Genomic DNA, 21254 nt, shown 5'->3' on the forward strand with positions numbered 1-21254 from the left:
TATGAATAAAAATATCCTGAACAGATTTTTTTTGTTTGTTATTTTTGGAATTTGAAAAATATTAATTATAAAAACAAAAACACTATGTTTTACCTTGTAAAATAATTTAATAATTTAAAGAGGAGTACAGGGGAAAAAACAAAAAACAGTAAAATGTAAACAGTTTTACATAAGACTAATGGTTTTACTACAGTGCACAATGGAGATACATTACAATTAGAGTAAACTGTGCTAATGGCACCACAGCCAGGGAAACATGGCATGCACATTCACACTACATATAAAAAAAAATTAAGTAGCATAGCTTGTGTACATTGAGCTAAAGCAATTGCACGCTGCCAAATGTATAAAACATTAAGATTAGATTGGTTTCTCAGTAGCATATTCCCTGACGGCAAGCTCATCTCATGTTTCGCATCAATAACCTGCTCGTTCCAGCCAGCAAAGCCATCAGTGTAAAGCAGAATATACAGTAACAGTGTTTGTGTTAAAGGTGAAATGTGCCTTTTGGAGTGCTCTCATTAACAGACATTTTACAGCAAACTATCCTCACCTAAAGCCAGCGTTGGAGCAGCTCTGGAGTTCCTGCATATTAACACATGATTTACTTTCATCGACACTTATGTCAAAGTGCCTTAACATCACAAGTATCAGTACTTCCTAAGACATATACTGGACTGGCCTTGAAAATGCACAAAAAATATGGTGGTCTTCATTTCACAAAAGGCTCACTGCAGCAAGGATTCAATCGCAGCCTCTGGTTTGGAGGAACGTTTCCTAAAAACAATGCGATTGGGGAAAAACAGACATTTAGACATGCAAATACATGCATATGTGTCATTTAGATTATTGACAGAAGTTTGCATTTACAAATTCATTCATAACTGCTGAAATTGCTCAGAAGTGATAGTAAAGACATTTCGAAGGTTACAAAAGATTTCGGTTTCAAAAAAATACTGTTTCTTTCTTTCAATTCATCAAAGAATCCTGAAAATTAAAATGTACCACGGTTTCCACAAAAATATTCGGCAGCACAACTGTTTTCAACATTGATAATAATCAGAAATATTTCTTGAGCAGCAAATCAGCATATCAGAATGATTTCTGAAGATCATGTGACACTGAAGACTGGAGTAATGATGCTGAAAATACAGCTTTGATCACAGAAATAAATTACATTTTACAATATATTCACATAGAAAACAGTCATTTGAATATTTATATTTATTACGATTTTTATTGTATTTTTGATTAAATAAATGCAGCTTTGGTAAGCAAAAGTGACTTCAAAATAAAAAAAAAAAAAATTTTTTTTTTTTTTTTGAAAACTTACAGACGCCAAACTTTTTAATGCACAAAATGTGAAACCATGCAAAGAAATGCTGAAACGTTTGACTCTGGATCAATTATGTTCAACTCTAAAGAGACATGCTTTGTTATTAAATTAAATAATCAAAAAAAAAAAAAAAATTTTTTTGCTTTTCTATAAACATACTGTATGTATATCACAATATATAATTATGGACACAGAATATTGTGATGTATGCTTATAGCAATTACATACTATACCTTTAAACAACATCTAAAATCATACAACTTATTAATGCATCATGTAATAAACCAAACTCAAGGATGATTTAACTGTAACTAGTTGTAACAGTCAGATGCATTCACGTGTACAAAGGCGTGAACCAGAAAGTCCGAGAATAAAAGGCATCACACCTCACCTACGAGCAGTTTTAGGCCTGGACTTTGCACTCTTTGATGTCCGAGGCCTTTCTAGTTTCATTAGGGACTGTCTCATGCTCTCCTCAGTGTAGGCCAGATAAACATGGGACAGGTCCACTTCAAATGGCTGCATCACAAAAGAGGGACAGAGGACAAAAAATAAACCTGTAAAGGGAGCAGCATGCATCACGTGTGCCTCATTTGTTCTGAACTCACACTTACATCTTTTTCTTTCTTGTCCGGCACAGGTGTTTGTTTTCTCATGTTGTTGCCTGTGTAGGCCACACATTTCTAAAAAATAAAAACAGCAAATAGATCAGCTGTATTATACATTTTCATTGCACCCAAACATCATGAAATGTGTTGAAGAAGCTCACCAGCTGCCATTCTCCAATGTCCTCATTCCAGTGCACATAGTTCTCAATCATCTCCTGCACACAACACAACCAAAAGAGACGTTGTTTGCATGTTTTCAGTAGTGCAACTGAAATGCTGAATAAATATTAAGTTTAGATATTGTGAATATTCTTTTGGGGACTTTTGAAATTCATGTTGAACTCTAAGAGTAAATAAGCAAAGCTAGTTAATAGCTCATTATTTCACTAAATTGCAATTTTTCAAGGGAAAGTTCACTCAAAAATGAAAAGTCTGGCTTCAAAACCTGTATGAGTTTCTTTATTCTGCTGAAAAAAAAAAATATTTTAAACAGCTGTGGTTACCACTGATTTCCACTGTATTGACCAAAAAACAAAAACACTTGATATCTTGTATGTTTCACAGAATAAAGTCATTTATACGGGTTTGGAACGACATCAAGAGAGTAATTGATGGCAGAAGAATCATGTTTAGGGTTAAATCTTTCTGTAGAGTTCATTTTCCATCTCAGTTTTGCAGTGCAGCATTTCACACTTTATATTATCAGCAAAAAATATCAGATTCATGAAATCCTGACAAGGTGGAAAAAGCAAAAAATGGTTTGCACGATTATTTATGCAAGTGCTACATCCTGAAGTGCTGTGTTAGTGCAGGGAAATTAAAACAGGGTTTCTTCAAGTTAAATGAAAGTAAATTTAAGATTTTTTTAAGACCATGTAAAGAAAATGTAAGGAATGAACTGAATACTTCAATATGTTCTCTTAATGTAAATGTCCCGGGAGCAAAAAATGAGTTGTATTAGCAACACATCAAAGTTTACAAATACAAGTTCCAATCGAGATCAATTACTTTGAAATTGATTTTAAATGTATTTAATTAAAAATAAATGTAAAAAGAATATCTTAAGGCTTGAATAGCTCTGCTGTTGACCATGACAATATCTTCTGATACAGTACCTTCTGATCAAACTGCAAAAAAGTGATGTTCTTCCTCAGTATTTTTGTCTTGATTTCCAGTGCAAACGAATCATAAATCAAGATACATGTACTCAGACCAAAATGACATAAAAAAGTCTTGTTTTCTGTAAAATTAATCAAAATGAAGTGAGTTCATCAATAAAAAACAGAGCAAATATCTGCCAATGGGCTCGAAAAAATCTACTCAATTCCAAGGGTAAACAAGTTTTCATACCTCACTGACTGATGTTTGTTCTTGACTTAATTTTGTTCAGTTTTTTCAAGACTTAATTTTACATTTGCATCTCAAGTAAATGTTTCTTGATTTAAGGATGTTTACATATTTGTATTGTAAAACAAAAGTACTGAAAAGACATTCATTTTTGCAATACATGCAACATTTATTGGTATAAATTTATGAATTTAAGACTTTCTGGTCTGATTGAAGTATTTGAAGGCCTTTTTTTGTGGAAGTGCGAATTAGGATCTGTTTAAGTTCGTCAGAAACCCTGTAAGTGTAAAATACAAACTAAGATAGATATAAGATATTTAAGACTTCTCAGACTTTAAGAAGTCTAAAACTAAATTTAGATTAACTTGATTAAAAACGTTTCAAAAGCATAAAACTATTTTCTCAGAGGAGATAAATTACATAATCCAGTGTAATGTGCACATGTCAGACAACGATTTTTGACATATGGGAGGGTTTTCCTGTGATCTAGAAAAGGGTGGTTTAATGAAGCTGAAGCATCAGATCTTTATCAACAACAAGATGTTTTGATCACTATATTCAGGGTTCGTACAGAAACTGCAAAATGAAATTCCAGGACTTTCAAGGACTTTTCAAGCACCACTTTTTTGGTTTTCAAGGACTAAAATCAGAGATCTTACTTATCAAACTATTTTGTTATTATCTTTCAAATTCTAATAAACTAATACAACTAAATGGCACAAATCAAGTGCAGTACAAAAGCATGCAATGACTGTGGCAACTTTCGTAAGTTGCAATTCCTAACATTTGAAAGGATATTATGACAAAGTTATCGCTTTCCTTACTCAAACTGATTTTTTTTTTCATGAATATGATTGACCTGAAGAATGAAAGCTGTATCATACACTTGGGAAATTAGGAGCTATATCACTGCTTATCGACACTAGGGTGTGTGACAATACACTTAGCTCACGAGATATTCAGATACCTAACTCACTAGAATGAGACAATATTTTAATACCATTTTTAATCACACAAATCAAGACAACGCAGTTGTATTTTGAAACATTTTAACTAATCTAGGGCTGTAACTAATAATTGTTTTGGTAATTAAGTAATCTACTGATAATTTTGACAACTGAGTAATCTGATATTTTTTAGTAATACAAATAGACCCAAGTGAAAAACAGGCTTTAGTACTACTATTTATATATAAAGTAATGATGAGGCAATAATAATTGGTTCAAATAAAGTATCAAAACCAAGTAATTACATGGTTTTATTGAACAAACCTGATAAAGTTGACCTACATAATGTAATATGCCTACACAAAATATGAACATAACCAACTTAAGTTTATTATGTATTATAACAAATACCTGCAGAGGGAGCCAATGGCATGGCCATGCTTCACTTTACAGCGTGATTCAAGGACGTTTAAATCCATGCAATTTTAATATTTGGCCACATGCAAACTAAGTGCGAAGGGTTTGAATTTTTATTTTAGAAATTGCGATGTACAACAAATCGCATACTTAGAAATATGTTGATAAATTCTCCTGTGTTGGTTTATAAATGATTTACATTACAAATCTATTGAGATAACATGCACTGTTTTCATAGATGAAAGTTAAGCAACACAAACTCACAGAATATACTGAGAAAGAGTTTGTGTCCCAAGCCGCGGAGATGGAGATGTGCTCCACGCTTGTAAATGATAACAGTGCAACACAAAAGGTGTCAGACTTTATATGCGTTCCCAAATGGAACCCAAACGAACAGCACATGCAATAATAGACCGAACAATATAATGCAAGCACTATCAAAAGTTTTACCACAAACACAACTTATACTAATATCATGAGACCGCTTTTCACACCATGAAGTAATATCACGAGATCTCGTGCGATGCTTAAAGCCAGGAGAAACTGCTCTGTATTTATATCAGACGCGCTGCATCGTTAATTTTGTGTAAAAATATTTTTTTCATAGAGGGGAAAAAAATAACACTTATTTCATATATACTGCCCTTTAAAAATTCAAGTACTTTTCAAGTGCCTTCTCAAAAATATGTCTGTTTTCAAGGGTTTTCCAGGACTTGGAATTTCAAAAAGTCAAATTCAAGAACTTCAAGCACCTTGTACGAACCCTGTATATAATTCCTGCACTTCTGTAGGTATTATTTGATAACTTCACTGTTATTCTAAAACATGTCAACAAATAAAGAATGAAGAGGTTCGTCAATTTTTTTTAAATGACAGTGCATGTGCATGAGCATAAATGTAGACCTGATATTCCTGAGGAATAAAGTTATCAATGATGAGCATCTGTAGCCGCAGCTCTCTGCTCAGCTGCCGGATGTTTTCCAGCAGACCTTCGATCTCTCGGTGATGCTCTTGCTGCAGATCAGCCATCTGAAACACAACAGACATTCTTACCAGAGAACCAACATCGTGAACTGTCACGATACCAAACATTAAACTCAACACTTCGGTACCACTGCAAATACTATTGTAATCATTTTAATAGTTTTTTTTTTTTTTTATGTAACTTTTTGAAAATTTGAATATTCTATTAATAATTACAAGTAAATAATATTTTAAAATTAGAGATGCACCGATACTGAATTTCTCCACCGATACTAATAGCCGATTATTCAGAATGATATCTGCCGATACCGATAAATTTGGATTTAAAAAAAAAAACTCTCCAAACTAATGCTGTAAACTATACTGGGAACCTTCTCATTTGGTACATTACTGTTATATTAAAGGTTAAAAATCAATAAAGGTTCAAATAATAACAGCGCTATTATATTCAACTGCTATTTATTTTCAGATATAATAATTCCACTCAAATAAATTTGAATTGTCTGTATACAACTCAGTTGCACATAACGTTTTCATAAACAACTGTCTTCATGCCAGAATTATTCAAACATACATATATAATTAAATGTGAATGAGCTCCTCTTTAGTGTTTTTTGTAGCGAACTAATGAACTGTGAACAGTGGATAACTTTGCAACGTTAAGTTTTATTGCCGTCTTTCCGCGGTTGAAACACTGAATGAGTGATTACATGAGATATTATACATGTTGGTAAGTATCTGTATCTTTAGCATAATTTTTGATGTTCATTCATGTTTATTTTGTGCTGTAACTTGTATTACAGTGGAAGAGACTCTTGAACCGCCTGAACTGAAGCTGCTACACAGCTGTTTGAATTTAATGACAGAATGGACAGAATTAAAAAAAATTAAACTTTGTTTCTTATAAAAGTAACAAAGCACAACGTTCTTTTTAATTATTGGATGGGAGGCGCATTATTTGGTTTTGATAAAAAAAACGCAGATCTGGCAAACCCTGGGTGATTCACTGCGTCAAATAGAGCCTGCTTTAATGTTGCTAGTTTTTAAAATCCATTAATTATTTTTAAATTAATTATTGAGTTAATTTCGACAACTCTAGATTCAACACGAGATTTTCTTCACACATTGTATGAGTTGCAATCTGACAGGTTTTGGACTCCCCCTTTTGATTGACAGGATATAATCGGCCCTGATCATCAGCCATTTTTTAAAATCAAAGGCAGATGACAAATAGTGAAATAAAATTGCTACATTAGCATGTAGCCTTCAAATATTGTTCAATTATTTGTTAGCATCTCTATTTCAAAACATAACATAAAAATAAATAAATAAAATAAAACAATCAAATTAATTACAACAAATTAAAATTAAAATAACTGAGGAATATAAAACTATCAAGTTCATTACAACATATGCATATATATATTAAGGCTGTCACTTCGATTAATTGCTATTAATTGCATCCAAAATAAGTTTGTGTTAACATAATATACAGTATGCTTGTGTACTGGGTATATTTATATGTATATAACAATACACAAACATACATGTGTATATTTAAGGAATATATGTAATATATATACTTATATTTATATATAATATAAATCCTATTTAAATATGACTATATATACACACAAAAAAATACATACACACACAGTATACACAAATAATATGTAAACACAAACTCATTTTGATTGCGATTACTCAAATTGACAGCCCTAATATATATGTAAGTATTTTGACCAACTCGTGAAATTTTCTGTAAAGCATTATGGGTATGTCGTTTTCACCAAGCAAATACAATCGATTAACAACCTCAGAGCTCACAACAGGTCTCTCTTTACGAATTCCACTATTAAACAATTATTTAAAAAATATGTTTAATGAATGCAAAAAAAGATGGGTTTAACACAAGCAAATACAATCGATTAACAACCTCAGAGCTCACAACAGGTCTCTCTTTAAAGGTTGATTGTCAAAAATTAAGTTCTTTATCAAGAAAATGAATGAAGTTTTTACTAATGGAAGCCAAATGTTGCATTCTATTGAGCAAACTCTGACTTAAAAGCCTCTGATTGGCCATTAGGTTCATGCGTTCAACAAACATGCTTGTGATTGGATACAATGCTGCAAAAACATGTTGTAAATAGAAATCTTTGATGCTCTTCACAGAGCGCTCACACAAATGCGTTTGAAAGGAGTCTACTTGTACTGCAGAAAGGCTGGTATCCTTAAATTTTTTATTTATTTTTTTTTTTTTTTTATGTACTGACTTGGTACTGAAGTACTTTTGACAACACTATTGTGAACTCTGCTCTACATGAAAGTTACTGCACCTCAGATTTTGCTGCCATCAACATGGTCCAGACTTTCTTCAGTTTCTTGGTCTTCCCTTGAGCTTCTTCCTGTAAACTGGTGTATTTCTCCTCGATGTCCAAGCGCTCTTGCTGTTTCAAAGACATTTGCAAACATGAATCACTATGTCATGATAAACTTATACAAGAATATCGGTCAAGCATGAACCCGCTCATCTCTACCTCCTTTTCTTCCAGTTCTCTCCGGAGCTGCTCGGCCCTCTTCCTCCTCTCCTCCAGTTCATTGTTGGATTCTTCCAGAAGCTTCTCCTGCTCCTCAGCTTTAGCCAGTAAATCAACTCCACCAACAATAACCCTCTTCTCTAGAGCAGACAGCTTCTCGAGTAATAAGTGATGCTCTTGTCTGAGATACAGGAAACAGCACAAAGCACGACACTGTTATACTCCTGAATTTATACTATATTAGCACTATATACAGATTATATATAGATGACAGTTTTGGTGGACAGTTTTAATGGCTCACTGGGCTTTGAGAAGGTCCTTCTCTCTCTTCTCAAGCTCTGCACGTGCTTTGTTCCTCTCTTCTTCCTCCATGTCCAGTTTGGCCTCCAGTGCTTTCCGTTCCTCTTCGATCTTAGCTTGCATCTCCACCATCTTGTCAGGAGACACCTTCTTCCTCCCTTAGCATGACACAGATATAGAAACAGATAAAAGCCTCAGAAGAAACGTATAGAAACACTTGTACATTATGCAAGTGCAAAAGGTAGCAGGAAACATAACGTTCCATCAGATGCAAGCTAGCACAGTTAGCAGCGATCTCTTCCCCCACTGAAATACATCCCAGTTTCTCAGTAAGACTTACACTGCTCACAAGGCACCATACACATTACATTGAGTATTTCCAGACTATTTGATATCAGTTTTGGGAAGATTACTTAGAAATTGTAGTCCATGACGAAAATTGTAGTTACTGTAGTAACATAATCTGTATTACACACATATTAGATAATGTACAGTAGCTGGACTGCTTTTTGATTACTTTTTACCTAATTTGTTTATCACATAGACTTCAACAGTGTTGGGGGTAATGCATTACAAGTAACGCAAGTTACGTAATCAGATTACTTTTTCAAGTAGCTAGTAAAGTAACGCATTACTTTTAAATTTACAATAAAATTTCTGAGCTACTTTTTCAAATAAAGTAAAGCCAGTTACTTTTTTTCCCATGTATTGAAAGACCCCCCCCCAAAAAAATAATTTAGTTTAATAAAAACAGTTAAAAGCAACTCAGAATATGACTCAAAGCTGCAATAATTAAATATGTTAAAAAATACAAATATCCTTTATGTATTTAATCCCATTTTATTAACCAATTTGCTGCTGAGCTTCGATGATCCAACTCAACCACACTAATAAGCAAAAATGACTCAAGATAAACTAACGTTTGTTCTTTTTTATTGCTGAAGAGTGTTGAACTTTCTTCTTCTGTGTTCTACTGTACAGACGTGAATTTACACTTCCTTCAGCCTGAGGCTTTTGGTGTGAAACGGCTTTCACACTTGCCAAAAATATAACTTTTTATATTAAAAGCAAACAAGCAAGCCCAGCCCAGATTTAAAAAGTAACGCAAAAGTAACGTAACGCATTACTTTCAATAACAAGTACTAAGTAACCAAGTAACGTTATTAGTTACTTTTTTTAGGAAGTAACACAATATTGTAATGCATTACTTTTAAAAGTAACTTTCCCCAACACTTGATTGATGAAAAAATTTGATGAAAAAAAGAGAAATATATTTCTTATCAAAATCATGAAATGCATTAAACAGCAGGGATTCATGAAAAGCTAGAATCCCTTTAACTTATAACAAAGTTAATATTTCAACAATTTAACAACACATTTGCATGTTCACCATTCTCTGATGTAGGTTACCGGTGACATGTGCAGTTAAACAAATTACATATCTTTTTTCAGTAAGTGTTTTATTTTGATTTATTTTTATTTTACAATTATTTATTTGTTTCATTTTTACATTTTAATGACTTTAATCATTCTGAGCTTTCCATCAGCAAACATAACCTCTGCATTTCCCTCACAAATCCTAATTTAATAAACCCTATGAAAATACAGTGCTCATCATTTCTGTCTCCCCCTACTTGACTCATCTGAACAATCTCACCTTCCCCTTGTTTATCAAACTCATCAGATTTTAAATTAAAACCCACAAGGTTCATTTTGGATGGTCAGCAAGAATCTTCAATGATCTCAGAGCATTTGAGGGAGAAAAATAAGATGCCAAACTGAGCTCTAATGAGCTTGGAGATCATTTTCCACAAGTTGATTGCATACAGTGTCTATGGTCAATTTTTAAAGATACACCAGATGTAAACGTAAAATTAGATACATTAGAGATCTGATAATATCCACTATCAGTGATTGAATTAAAGGTGCAGTATGGACAGCTAGCGGTTGACAGCTACTGAATACTGTTATTTCTCCGGGCCCCTCCTCCTCAGTATCACACGGGTTGCCAGATTGAGGACATGCAACCGGAACGAGTGCAAATGACAATGGACAATATACTGTAAGCTGATGAGTTGATTTATCCGCATTTAATATTCCTCTGGCCATAGAGCTGTTTAGATGGATGCTGAGGCTTTTTAGGTCGGGTTGAATCTGCGATTTCTGACTCAGTTTGTTTGCCAGCTTCTATGGCTACAATAGGCTGTGTTTTCTGCCAATTGGCAACCCGGGGTGTTCAAAATACTATTGGATAATTTGACAGTGTGTGGAGTCACACAGACCAAAACAAAAACAGACATTCCGACACTGAACACACATTTCAATGTAGAATAACTGACTGTAGCGTTGTTTTTCACTGAATTTTTATGCTTTAACTCGGTCAAAATAATTGTAATTCCCACCTAATTTGAAGACTTTGATCTGTCTGACTATCTCATTTGTGGGACAGTAAATCTTGAATTTGGGTCTTGAATTTAGAGCAGAGAAGTCACGTGGCCAGCACATTGCACAAGAAGTGAGAAAACAGAAGCACATATCATATCATCATGACTTTTAAAGGGGAATCAGATTTGCCATTTGGATCTGTGTAAAATAAAACCGCAGTCACTGATCATAATCAGATGCAAGGCTCACAGAAAGATGTGATGCCTGCATGTATAGAGTTTCTGTCGGAAGAAGTGAAGGTGTCCTATAGTCAGCTTCTGCTGTGTCACGGAGTCGGTGGCTACCCACTGATTCAAGTTATTACACATCTGTTTTATGCTAATTCAAATAAAGGGTTGACTGGGAAATAATTTAATTTGTGTCATTTATTAAAAGTTATTAGAAGCTTGGCAGGAGCCACATTGGCGCTTGAGCATTAAAGATCAAATTAAAGTTTTTTTTATTTTTTTATTTCACTAATATGCATCAGACAGTGTGTGCTGAAACTACTGTTCAAAAGTTTGGAGTCCATATTTTTTTTTGTTGTTGTTGTTGTTTTTAAACAGTGTTTCGATCAATTAGATGCCACATTGGTGACCTAAGAAATTTATTTTAAAAACTTTTCCTTTTTTTTGTTACCAACCCCAAACTTTTGAATGGAGGTGTACATTTACATGATCATTGGAGTGGGCTGATGTCTGGGTGCAAGAGGGATTGTGTATTTGGGAAAGAAGGTGATTGAAGGAGCACAAGAGATAGGAATAATTCACATTATCCATCTGCTGCTCCGACTCACTAGTCTGGGATCTCTCCTCAAAGTGCTGTGCTAAATAACAGGCAGAGTCTGAACTACTGCTGCCACTGTCTGCAAAAGAGAGAGAGAGAGACTGAAAGACCAGCAACCAACTATCAGAGATTCAGAGAAAAACCGAGATACAGAGAAAGAGATGAAAAGACATGCTAAAATGATATGCTTTTTACAGGAGTTATCTATAGAATCTGTACATGGGTCGAAGATGAAAAGAGGTTTTCAAGCACTGAAAACAATAAAGGTTTAATACAGTTTTAAGTATTTTCCCCCAAACATTACAATGTGTCCTGTTTATTTTTTCTGATTAGAAACATAATGACTATGATTCATTTTTATCATGATTTACAGCAGACACTCACTATAATATCACTCAGTGTAATAATAGTGTAACAAAAAATTTGTCAGGCAGATTTTAAACAAGAATCATTAGATGATATTAAAAGACTCTAATTAAGGATCACAGTTCAGCCCCCAAAATTAATTTATTATCATTTCAAAACGTTACCAATCAGTACCAATAGGATCATACTTTTATGTGACCCTGTTGACCACAAAACCAGTTTTAAGTGTCAATTTTTCAAAATTGAGATTTATACATAATCTCAAAGCTGAATAAATAAGCTTTCCGTTGATGTATGGTTTGTTAGGAGATGACTGAGATACAACTACAGTATTTGAAAATCTGCAATGTGAGGGTGCAAAACAAATCAAAATATTGAGAAAATCGCCTTTAAAGTTGTCCAAATGAAGTTCTTAGCAATGCATATTACTAATCAAAAATTAAGTTTTGATATATTTACAGTAGCAAATTTACAAAATATCTTCATGGAACATGATCTTTACTTAATATCCTAATGATTAATAATAATAACGATAATTTTGACCCATACAATGTATTGTTGGCTATTGCTACAAATATACCCCAGAGACTTAAGACTGGTTTTGTGCTGCAGGGTCACATATATATTTTAATAAGTACAGGTCAAGATATATATTTTTACATGAATATATGTCATGCTGAATGACGATGGAACATTACCCATATTTTGACATTTTACTTGAAACATTGAAACAGACACTTTAGTTGCATGTAATATGCTTTCTAAGTATATAAAATTTTTTAGTGAATTTAATTTGATGCAGACGCCAAAATGGGGCGCCTCGTCTTTGACCCACATTCATAATTTTGTCTATTGTGTATTTTATTATATTTTTATTATTATATTGTATTATATTTACATTTTATTGTTGTTGTTTTTTACTATAGTGACATTTACTTGCCTTTGCATGTATTTATTTTTCTGCATATGTCACCAAGACAAATCCCTTGTATGTGTAAACATACAGAGAAAGCTCTTTTTGTTGGGAATTCATGAAGCTCAAGCTGCTGTAACTAAAACAAAAGTCATGACATACTTTTATGATGACAAAAATTGCATTAGCTTGCATTTTCACTGGTGGACCCAGACTGTTGGACTTTATGTGAGCACAGACACACACTACAGAGAGTCATTGCCAGGCATTAACTGTTTGCTCTCATGACGCACAATGAAACTTCATATATTTGATCTTATGGTCTAGACAATCAAACCAAAGCCACATTGTTTCTTCATTCACTGATAATCTGATTCCAGCAATTGAAACCTAGATGACACCAGGGTACCTACAGATGCTTTATAGCTATACATTTTTGAAAGCTTTTCAAAATAATCTTGAATGACAGTTTAACATATTAATGTTTTGCTTATCTATCTAATGAGGTCAAAGCTCCTGTCTCTGAAGATGATTACGTAAAGCAGTTCTTGAGGTCAAAAGCCAAAACCACGGTTTGCATCATCTTTCTAAAGAGATCTGTCTGACTAATGTTGCCCAGTCATAAATTGGAAGGGGAGATTCATACCTCTTCGTTTCTTGCGTCTCTCGCCTCCATCTCCGACCTCAAGTTCTCCTTCATCCATGTCATCTGATCCACTGCCATCAGAGCCAGAGATCTCCTCACCTGAGCAGTAATAAAGTATAGTACAGGATTGTGTCTCGGTACTAAACACGTATAAACATTCTGAACCCAAACAAATAGATGCACTTACCAAAGAAAAGCAAAAAAAAAAAAATTAGCTGCCTTTCAAGATACAATATTTGGTCAAATTCTTAAGCAAAATCATGTGCAATTAAAGTTTATAATTGTCAATCTTTGTGATGTTAGCTTATTAACATTAGTGCAGAAAACACACACACTACCATTAAAAAATATGGGGTCAGTAAGACTTTTTTTTGTTTTTGTTTTTTTTTAATTCTTTTTATTCTATTCTTTTTTTTTTTTTACTTTTATTCAGCAAGGGTGCATTAAATTGATCAAAACTATCAGGGAAGACATTTATAATTATAATTTACGATTTAAATCAGCTGTTTTTTTAATACTGATTAATAATCAGAAATACAATTATCAGTTTCTTGAGCAGCAAATCAGTATATTAGAATGATTTCTGAAGGATCATGTGACACTGAAGACTGGAGTAATGATGCTGAAAATACAGCTTTGCGTAATAAATGACATTTTAAAATATATTAGAAATCATAAAATATTTAAAATTGTAATAATAATATTTCGCAATATTACTTTACTGTATTTTATCAAATAAATGCAGCCTTGAGCATAAGAGACTACTTTCAAAAACAGTAACAATAACATTGCCGATCCCCCCCCCCAAAAAACATGATTATTTTTTATTACATTATTGCTGCTACTTTACTTCTCCCATTCAAACATTAATGACATTTCTTGAAATGTAAATGATTTCGATCCCTGTGTAGTCAACCTGCAGTGCTCCAGGGTTCAGACCGGAGTCAATGAGTCACTTCCTGAAGAGCAACCCTGATAAAGACATGACACATCTGAAACTGATGTGTGGCGTACCTTCTTCCAGTTTTCTCTTGAGATCTTCGATTTCCTTCTGAAACTGGCGCAACAGTGCATCCTTGGGGTCCTCGTTAATCCTGGCCTTATTCTTGATGTTTTTGGCACGGTTGGCGTAACGGAGCGTACTGATAGTTTCGTCGTAATTGTAATCTGCGGGGCCGATGTTTGCACACTGCAAAACAAGAGAGCGATAAAACAAGATGTACACTGTCTGCACTAGTTGCACTGATTCATTTCTGCAGAATTTTAATAAAACAGTCAAACTATTTAAGTCAGGGCTTGTATACGTTTGCACATTGACTTTCGTACCATCATGGTTTTGGAGTTTCCTCCTAGAGAGTCCTGCAAGAGTCGGGTGAGTTTTGAGTTCCTGTAGGGCACGTGGGTGCTCTTCCCGTCCACAAGTGCAGAGATGACATTTCCCAGCGTGGACAGGGACAGGTTGATTTTTGTGGCCTCTTTAAGACGTTGACCAGTGGCGCCCGTTTTTCCTTGTCTCTCAGAGCCCTGATTAACAAGACATCCCCGTCAGTAATGGAAAGACAACCAAGATGATGTAAAGTTCATCCACATGATCTCGCCCGCTTACCGCGAGATCCACCAAGTGTAGCTTTCCCATGCGCACATGTTGATCTCCATCCACACCTTTCTCACTGCACTCAATAGTTATGGTGAAGATAGCATGGGAACGAGAGCTGTGCTCGTTCATATTAGTCGCACCCACAGAACCTGGGCAAGGACAAACAGACACAAGCACAAATCTGTAGAGCTTCCTGTCTAGAGAGCACTGCTTAAGTAATGCATTAATATTCTCACTCTGGTCAACACATAATTATCGACTAATAAAGTCATCCATGTTCATGACAGAACAGGAATTTTCATACCACGTTCAAGATGCATCTTTACTGATCTAACGTCGCATGCCCTAACCACACTAATAGATTTCACTTATTTAATAAAATAACTCAAAAATACTCACGGTTTTTGTGTCCGAGGGTCATAATCCGGTCCATATCGTCAGCATTGTTCACCACATATCCAGAAAGATCCTTGATGTAAACTCCTACATCAGGTCTCTCCTTGACCTGTAATTTGATTTCAGTATTCATCATCATTTGCAGAAATTTGCCTTTATATTTCTAAATTCAAGATGATTTCAATGATACAAGCTTTAGTTAAGTCAGACTTCCTTCGATAACAATAAAACTAAAAGACTGGGGTCAGTAAGATTTCTTACTCTTTATTTATTTATTTATTTAGAAAGATATCAATACTTTTTTTCAGGAAGGACAAATTAAACTGATTAATAGTGACACTAAAGTGCCATTTATAATGTTAGAAAAGATTTCCATTTCTATTTTTTTTTCTATTCATCAAAGAATCTTCCACAAAATATTAAGCATAAATATTAATGATTTCTGAAGGATCATGTGACACTGAAAACTGGAGTAATGATGCTGAAAATACAGCTTTGATCACAGAAATAAATTACATTTTAAAACAAGTTATAGAAATAGGCTCCCAAGCCCAATCCCGCCTTGCACTAAAATCTGAACTAGACTGTATTCAATAAACTAAATATGGTCAAATGTGATAAAGATGAAAGAACTACATTCCAATTTGCAAGCATTATCAAATAAAATCAAATACAGAAAAATATTTAATAAACAATCTTACTGAGAGTGTGTGAGATGTGGAATTTTTGAATGATCAAATTGTGTTTGATGTGTTGAAATTCTACAGAAACTGGCCCAGTTTTCTGTAGAATTCTGTGGGTGCAGATACCATGCGGATGTATGCATTAGTCAAAGGCTTCATGACCTATATAGGAGTCTCCGATTAACGACACGCCTAGTAAGTGCAGTGATGGGGAATTGAGAAGCTCTCAGCTTTCAGATATGCGGAAATATATGTTGGTTTCTCACCTCCAGCCTCTGCATCTGGTCCTTTCCCAACAGGTCTCTCACCTCCTCATTGTATATTTCCAAATATGAAACTCTTACCAGAAACCTGTTACATAACGCAGTTTATCTTAACAACTCTGCACGTCTCAAAACATGACAAATGATAAGCATCTTCATGATTAATCATGGGAAATATTTTTTTTTTGAACACACTGACACAGCAGAGCACTCAAAAACAATCCCCATTCTCACCTGGTGTCTCCTTCTGCTTTTGCAATGTGACCAAATACATGAGCGAATGAATTTGGGATGATTCCTCTGAGTTCAGGCACCGCTCTGACGCCCTCCATAGTGAACGTCTTCCCTGTGCCTGTCTGGCCATATGCAAATATGGTTCCTGAAAAAAAAAAAAAAAAAAAAAAAATTATAAAAATTGAATCTTGCAAAAACAGCCAAATAAATAAAAGGTGAAAATGCATGCAATAAATCTCTCTATTGACTTTAACTTACCATTATAACCCTCTAATACTGAGTCAATAATAGGTCGAGCTGTTAAATTATACACATCCAGCTGTTTACTGTCTGGACCGAACACTGTGTCGAAGGTGAACGTCTTTGGCGGATCACTGGTCATATCAAGTTTGTTCACAGTAATCGTTCCCCGGATCTCATCCACGGCGACGGACTGCTTGTGTCCCATCATCTTCTCCTTCTCGTTGAGGGGTCGACATCTCACCACCACCTTCACGTTATCACTCACCTCCACCTTCTCTGGTTTATCAACCTTATTACTCTGCAGAAACAGAAACCGGTTTAAAAAGGTTTGAAAATCCGTCACAAAAAAATATATGTAATGATTTTGTCAAATCGAAACTGTGAGTAAAATAATTGTTTACACAAAAATACAACTACTCTTTAGTTGTGGGATAATTTCTAACAATTTTTGTCCTTAAATACACTGCTGTTCAAAAGTTTGGGATCGGTAAGATATTTAATGTTTATTAAAGAAGTCTCTTCTGTTCATCAAGCCTGCATTTCTTTGATCAGATATACTAAAAACATGGTAATATTGTAAAATATTATTACTATTTAAAGTAATGGTTTTCTAATTTTAATTTTTTGGAATCTGTGATAATTTATCAAAGAATCCTGAAAAAAGTAAGTTAAAAAGAACAGTGTTTATTTAAATAGTCTTTACGATCACTTTTTTATCAATTTAACACATCCTTGCTGAACAGAAGTATTCATTTCTTATATATAAAAAAAAGAAAAGAAAATACTGACCCAAAACTTTTGAACAGTAGTGTATATTGTTACAAAAGATTTATGTTTTGAATTTATTTTGAATATGTTTAACTTTATTTAGCAAATAATCCTGAAAGCATCACAGGTTCCAAAAAAAGTATTAAGCAGAATTTTTTTTTCCAATATTGATATTAAATCAGCATATTAGAATGATTTCTGAAGACTCATGTGACACTGAAGACTGGAGTAATGATGCTGAAAATTCAGCTTTGATCACAGGAATAAATTACATTTTAAAGTATAATAAAATAGAAAGCCATTATTTTAAACTGTAATAATATTTCACAATATTACTATATTTTCTGTATTTTTGATCAGATAAATCCAGCCTTGATGAGCAGAAGAGACTTCTTTAAAACACATTTAAAGTCTTACTGATCCCAGGCAGTGTACAGGTGCATCTCAATAAATTAGAATGTCGTGGAAAAGTTCATTTATTTCAGTAATTCAACTCAAATTGTGAAAAAACTATAATAAATAAACACTATGCACACAGACTGAAGTAGTTTAAGTCTTTGGTTCTTTTTAATTGTGATGATTTTGGCTCACATTTAACAAAAACCCACCAATTCACTATCTCAACAAATTGGAATACTTCATAAGACCAATAAAAAAAAAATTTTTAGTGAATTGTTGCCTTTTGGAAAGTATGTTCATTTACTGTACATGTACTCAATACTTGGTAGGGGCTCCTTTTGCTTTAATTACTGCCTCAATTCGGCGTGGCATGAAGGTGATCAGTCTGTGGCACTGCTGAGGTGGTGTGGAAGCCCAGGTTTCTTTGACAGTGGCCTTCAGCTCATCTGCATTGTTTAGTCTCTTGTTTATCATTTTCCTCTTGACAATACTCCATAGATTCTCTATAGGGTTCAGGTCTGGTTTGCTGGCCAGTCAAGCACACCAACACCATGGTCATGGTCTTTTGGCAGTGTGGGCAGGTGCCAAATCCTGCTGGAAAATGAAATCAGCATCTTCAAAAAGCTGGTCAGCAGAAGGAAGCATGAAAATTTCTTGGTAAACAGGGGCAGTGTATTTGGTTTTCAAAAAACACAATGGACCAACACCAGCAGAAGACATTGCACCCCAAATCATCACAGACTGTGGAAACTCAACACTGAACTTCAAGCAACTTGGGCTATGAGCTTCTCCACCCTTCCTCCAGACTCTAGGACCTTGGTTTCCAAATGAAATACAAAACTTGCTCTCATCTGAAAAGAGGACTTTGGACCACTGGGCAACAGTTCAGTTCTTCTTCTCCTTAGCCCAGGTAAGACGCCTCAGGAGTGGCTTAACAAGAGGAATATGATAACTGTAGCCAAATTCCTTGACACGTCTGTGTGCGGTGGCTCTTGATGCCTTGACCCCAGCCTCAGTCCATTCCTTGTGAAGTTCACTCAAATTATTGAATTGATTTTGCTTGACAATCCTCATAAGGCTGCAGCCTCTCTCGGTTGGTTGTGCATCTTTTTCTTCCACAATTTTTCCTTCCACTCAACTTTCAGTTAACATGCTTGGATACAGCACTCTGTGAACAGCCAGCTTCTTTGGCAATGAATGTTTGTGGCTTACCCTCCTTGTGAAGGGAGTCAATGATTGTCTTCTGGACAACTGTCAGATCAACAGTCTTCCCCATGATTGTGTAGCCTAGTGAACCAAACTGAGAGACCATTTTGAAGGCTGAGGAAACCTTTGCAGGTGTTTTGAGTTGATTAGCTGATTGGCATGCCACCATATTCTAATTTGTTGAGATAGTGAATTGGTGAGTTTTTGTTAAATGTGAGCCAAAATCATCACAATTAAAAGAACCAAAGACTTAAACTACTTCAGTCTGTGTGCATTGGATTTATTTAATACACGAGTTTCACAATTTGAGTTGAATTACTGAAATAAATGAACTTTTCCACGACATTCTAATTTATTGAGATGCACCTGTATGTTTACAACCACAGTGTCTGTGAAGAGTATGCAAATGAGCAGAACATGATTATTGTCAATCCCAACGAAACTGTTAAATTACGTAAACATAAAATGCCTAAATTTTATTTCACTACTGGACATATTTAGCAGACAAATAAAATAATCTAGTAAGACTATTAAGAGTTTTATAGCGAGTTTATGTTCTTAAAGTCACAGGACACCAAGCTAAAGGTCCTCATAGGTAAAGAAACACCAAATTATGGCTTTTTCATGCGCGAGCTATGGGTGCTTGATGGGTAACCTTCATTGTAAAGGTCACTGGATAATGAAAGTGTATTATAGGTGGGGCTGATGTAACGCTGTTGCTAAGCAGCGGATATGACCGCAAGGCCTGTTTCAAGCTAAGAGCTAAATTAACAAACAACAATAAAAGCAGAGTGATTTTTACATGCAGAACATAACTAACGTTAGTCATGTGTTGTAAGCGGTTGTAACATAATTTCTCATGAATCTCAATAAACTGAGATCATAATATCGTTAACCCCCCGGAGCTTGCTATGAAGCTAATAACTAGCAGCTAGCTTGATGTGCACAAAACAGCTCAAGTCAAAAAGCATTGCATAATGCATCATAAAATTGATCAATAACGGCGAACGCGCGGTACAAAACGCTGACAATAACAGTCTGTGATGAGATTCCGGTTGCAAAGCAAAGGAATGATAAGAAGGTGGGGCGTAAACACACACATTACACAGCGATAAATGAAGACAAGAGATTGGAATCTTACCGGCATTTTCAGAATCGGGTATATGGCTCTTTATCAGAACCTAAATGAACGAGGTTTCGTCTGAAATTATAATCGATGAGCTCATTCGGGTGGATGATGTATTTTTCCAGCTCAAGCGCGCATCCCAACCTGCGCGCCGCTGCGTTTACCGGGCATGCGCGGCAATGCACGCTCCCGATCTCACATATCTATGGATATCAGAGTTTAACCTTCTATATTATGCATTATGTTCTAACTTTACTTTTTTTACTATACTTTTTTTTTTTTTTTTTAAATAAGGTTTTATTATAAAAAAAAAAATAGCTTCAATCATACAAATCAAAACAGATAAGAAAAAATAAAAATAAAGAAGAAAATTTTGGGAATTTAGGAAAATGCTGCTATATGGCAACCACAAAGGAAATGGTAAAAAAATATACATATATGTATGTATGTATGTATATATATATATATATATATATATATATATATATACACATATATATATATATATATATATATATATATATATATATACAATAACAATAATAATAATAATTATATATATATATATATATATATATATATATATATATATATTATATATATATATAAAAATTTATTAGGTGAAAGAAGTTCGGCTGACAAGGAAGTTTGGGAATGCCTGCATTTTATGTAATTAAATAAGAGTGAATTTGTGCATTTTAAAATGTTTAAAAACAAAAGCCTTCCAA

The 21254-nt window shown here is 34.3% G+C and overlaps 1 protein-coding gene across 2 annotated transcripts; it reads right to left on the reverse strand.

Moving 5' to 3' along the window:
- Positions 1-87: 87 nt before the first annotated feature.
- On the reverse strand, positions 88-20710 carry LOC109070323 (kinesin-like protein KIF3A). 2 transcript variants are annotated; one of them, XM_042770409.1, is made up of 19 exons: positions 20542-20710; positions 17043-17325; positions 16785-16929; positions 16554-16638; positions 15608-15713; positions 15218-15357; positions 14938-15135; positions 14626-14800; positions 13612-13710; positions 11693-11765; positions 10458-10462; positions 8478-8634; positions 8177-8357; positions 7976-8086; positions 5559-5684; positions 2106-2159; positions 1951-2019; positions 1728-1855; positions 88-777 (listed from the first exon to the last, which is right to left on the reverse strand). In XM_042770409.1, the coding sequence occupies exons 1-19, from the start codon at positions 20545-20547 to the stop codon at positions 729-731; spliced, it is 2190 nt and encodes a 729-aa protein (XP_042626343.1). In that variant the 5' UTR covers positions 20548-20710; the 3' UTR covers positions 88-728. The 2 variants fall into 2 exon arrangements, with proteins under 2 accessions (XP_042626343.1, XP_042626342.1); XM_042770408.1 differs by lacking the exons at positions 10458-10462; positions 11693-11765 and having other exon boundaries at positions 20542-20709.
- Positions 20711-21254: the final 544 nt, after the last annotated feature.

Source organism: Cyprinus carpio, chromosome A14 (genome assembly GCF_018340385.1).
Source record: "Cyprinus carpio isolate SPL01 chromosome A14, ASM1834038v1, whole genome shotgun sequence".
NCBI lineage: Eukaryota > Metazoa > Chordata > Actinopteri > Cypriniformes > Cyprinidae > Cyprinus > Cyprinus carpio.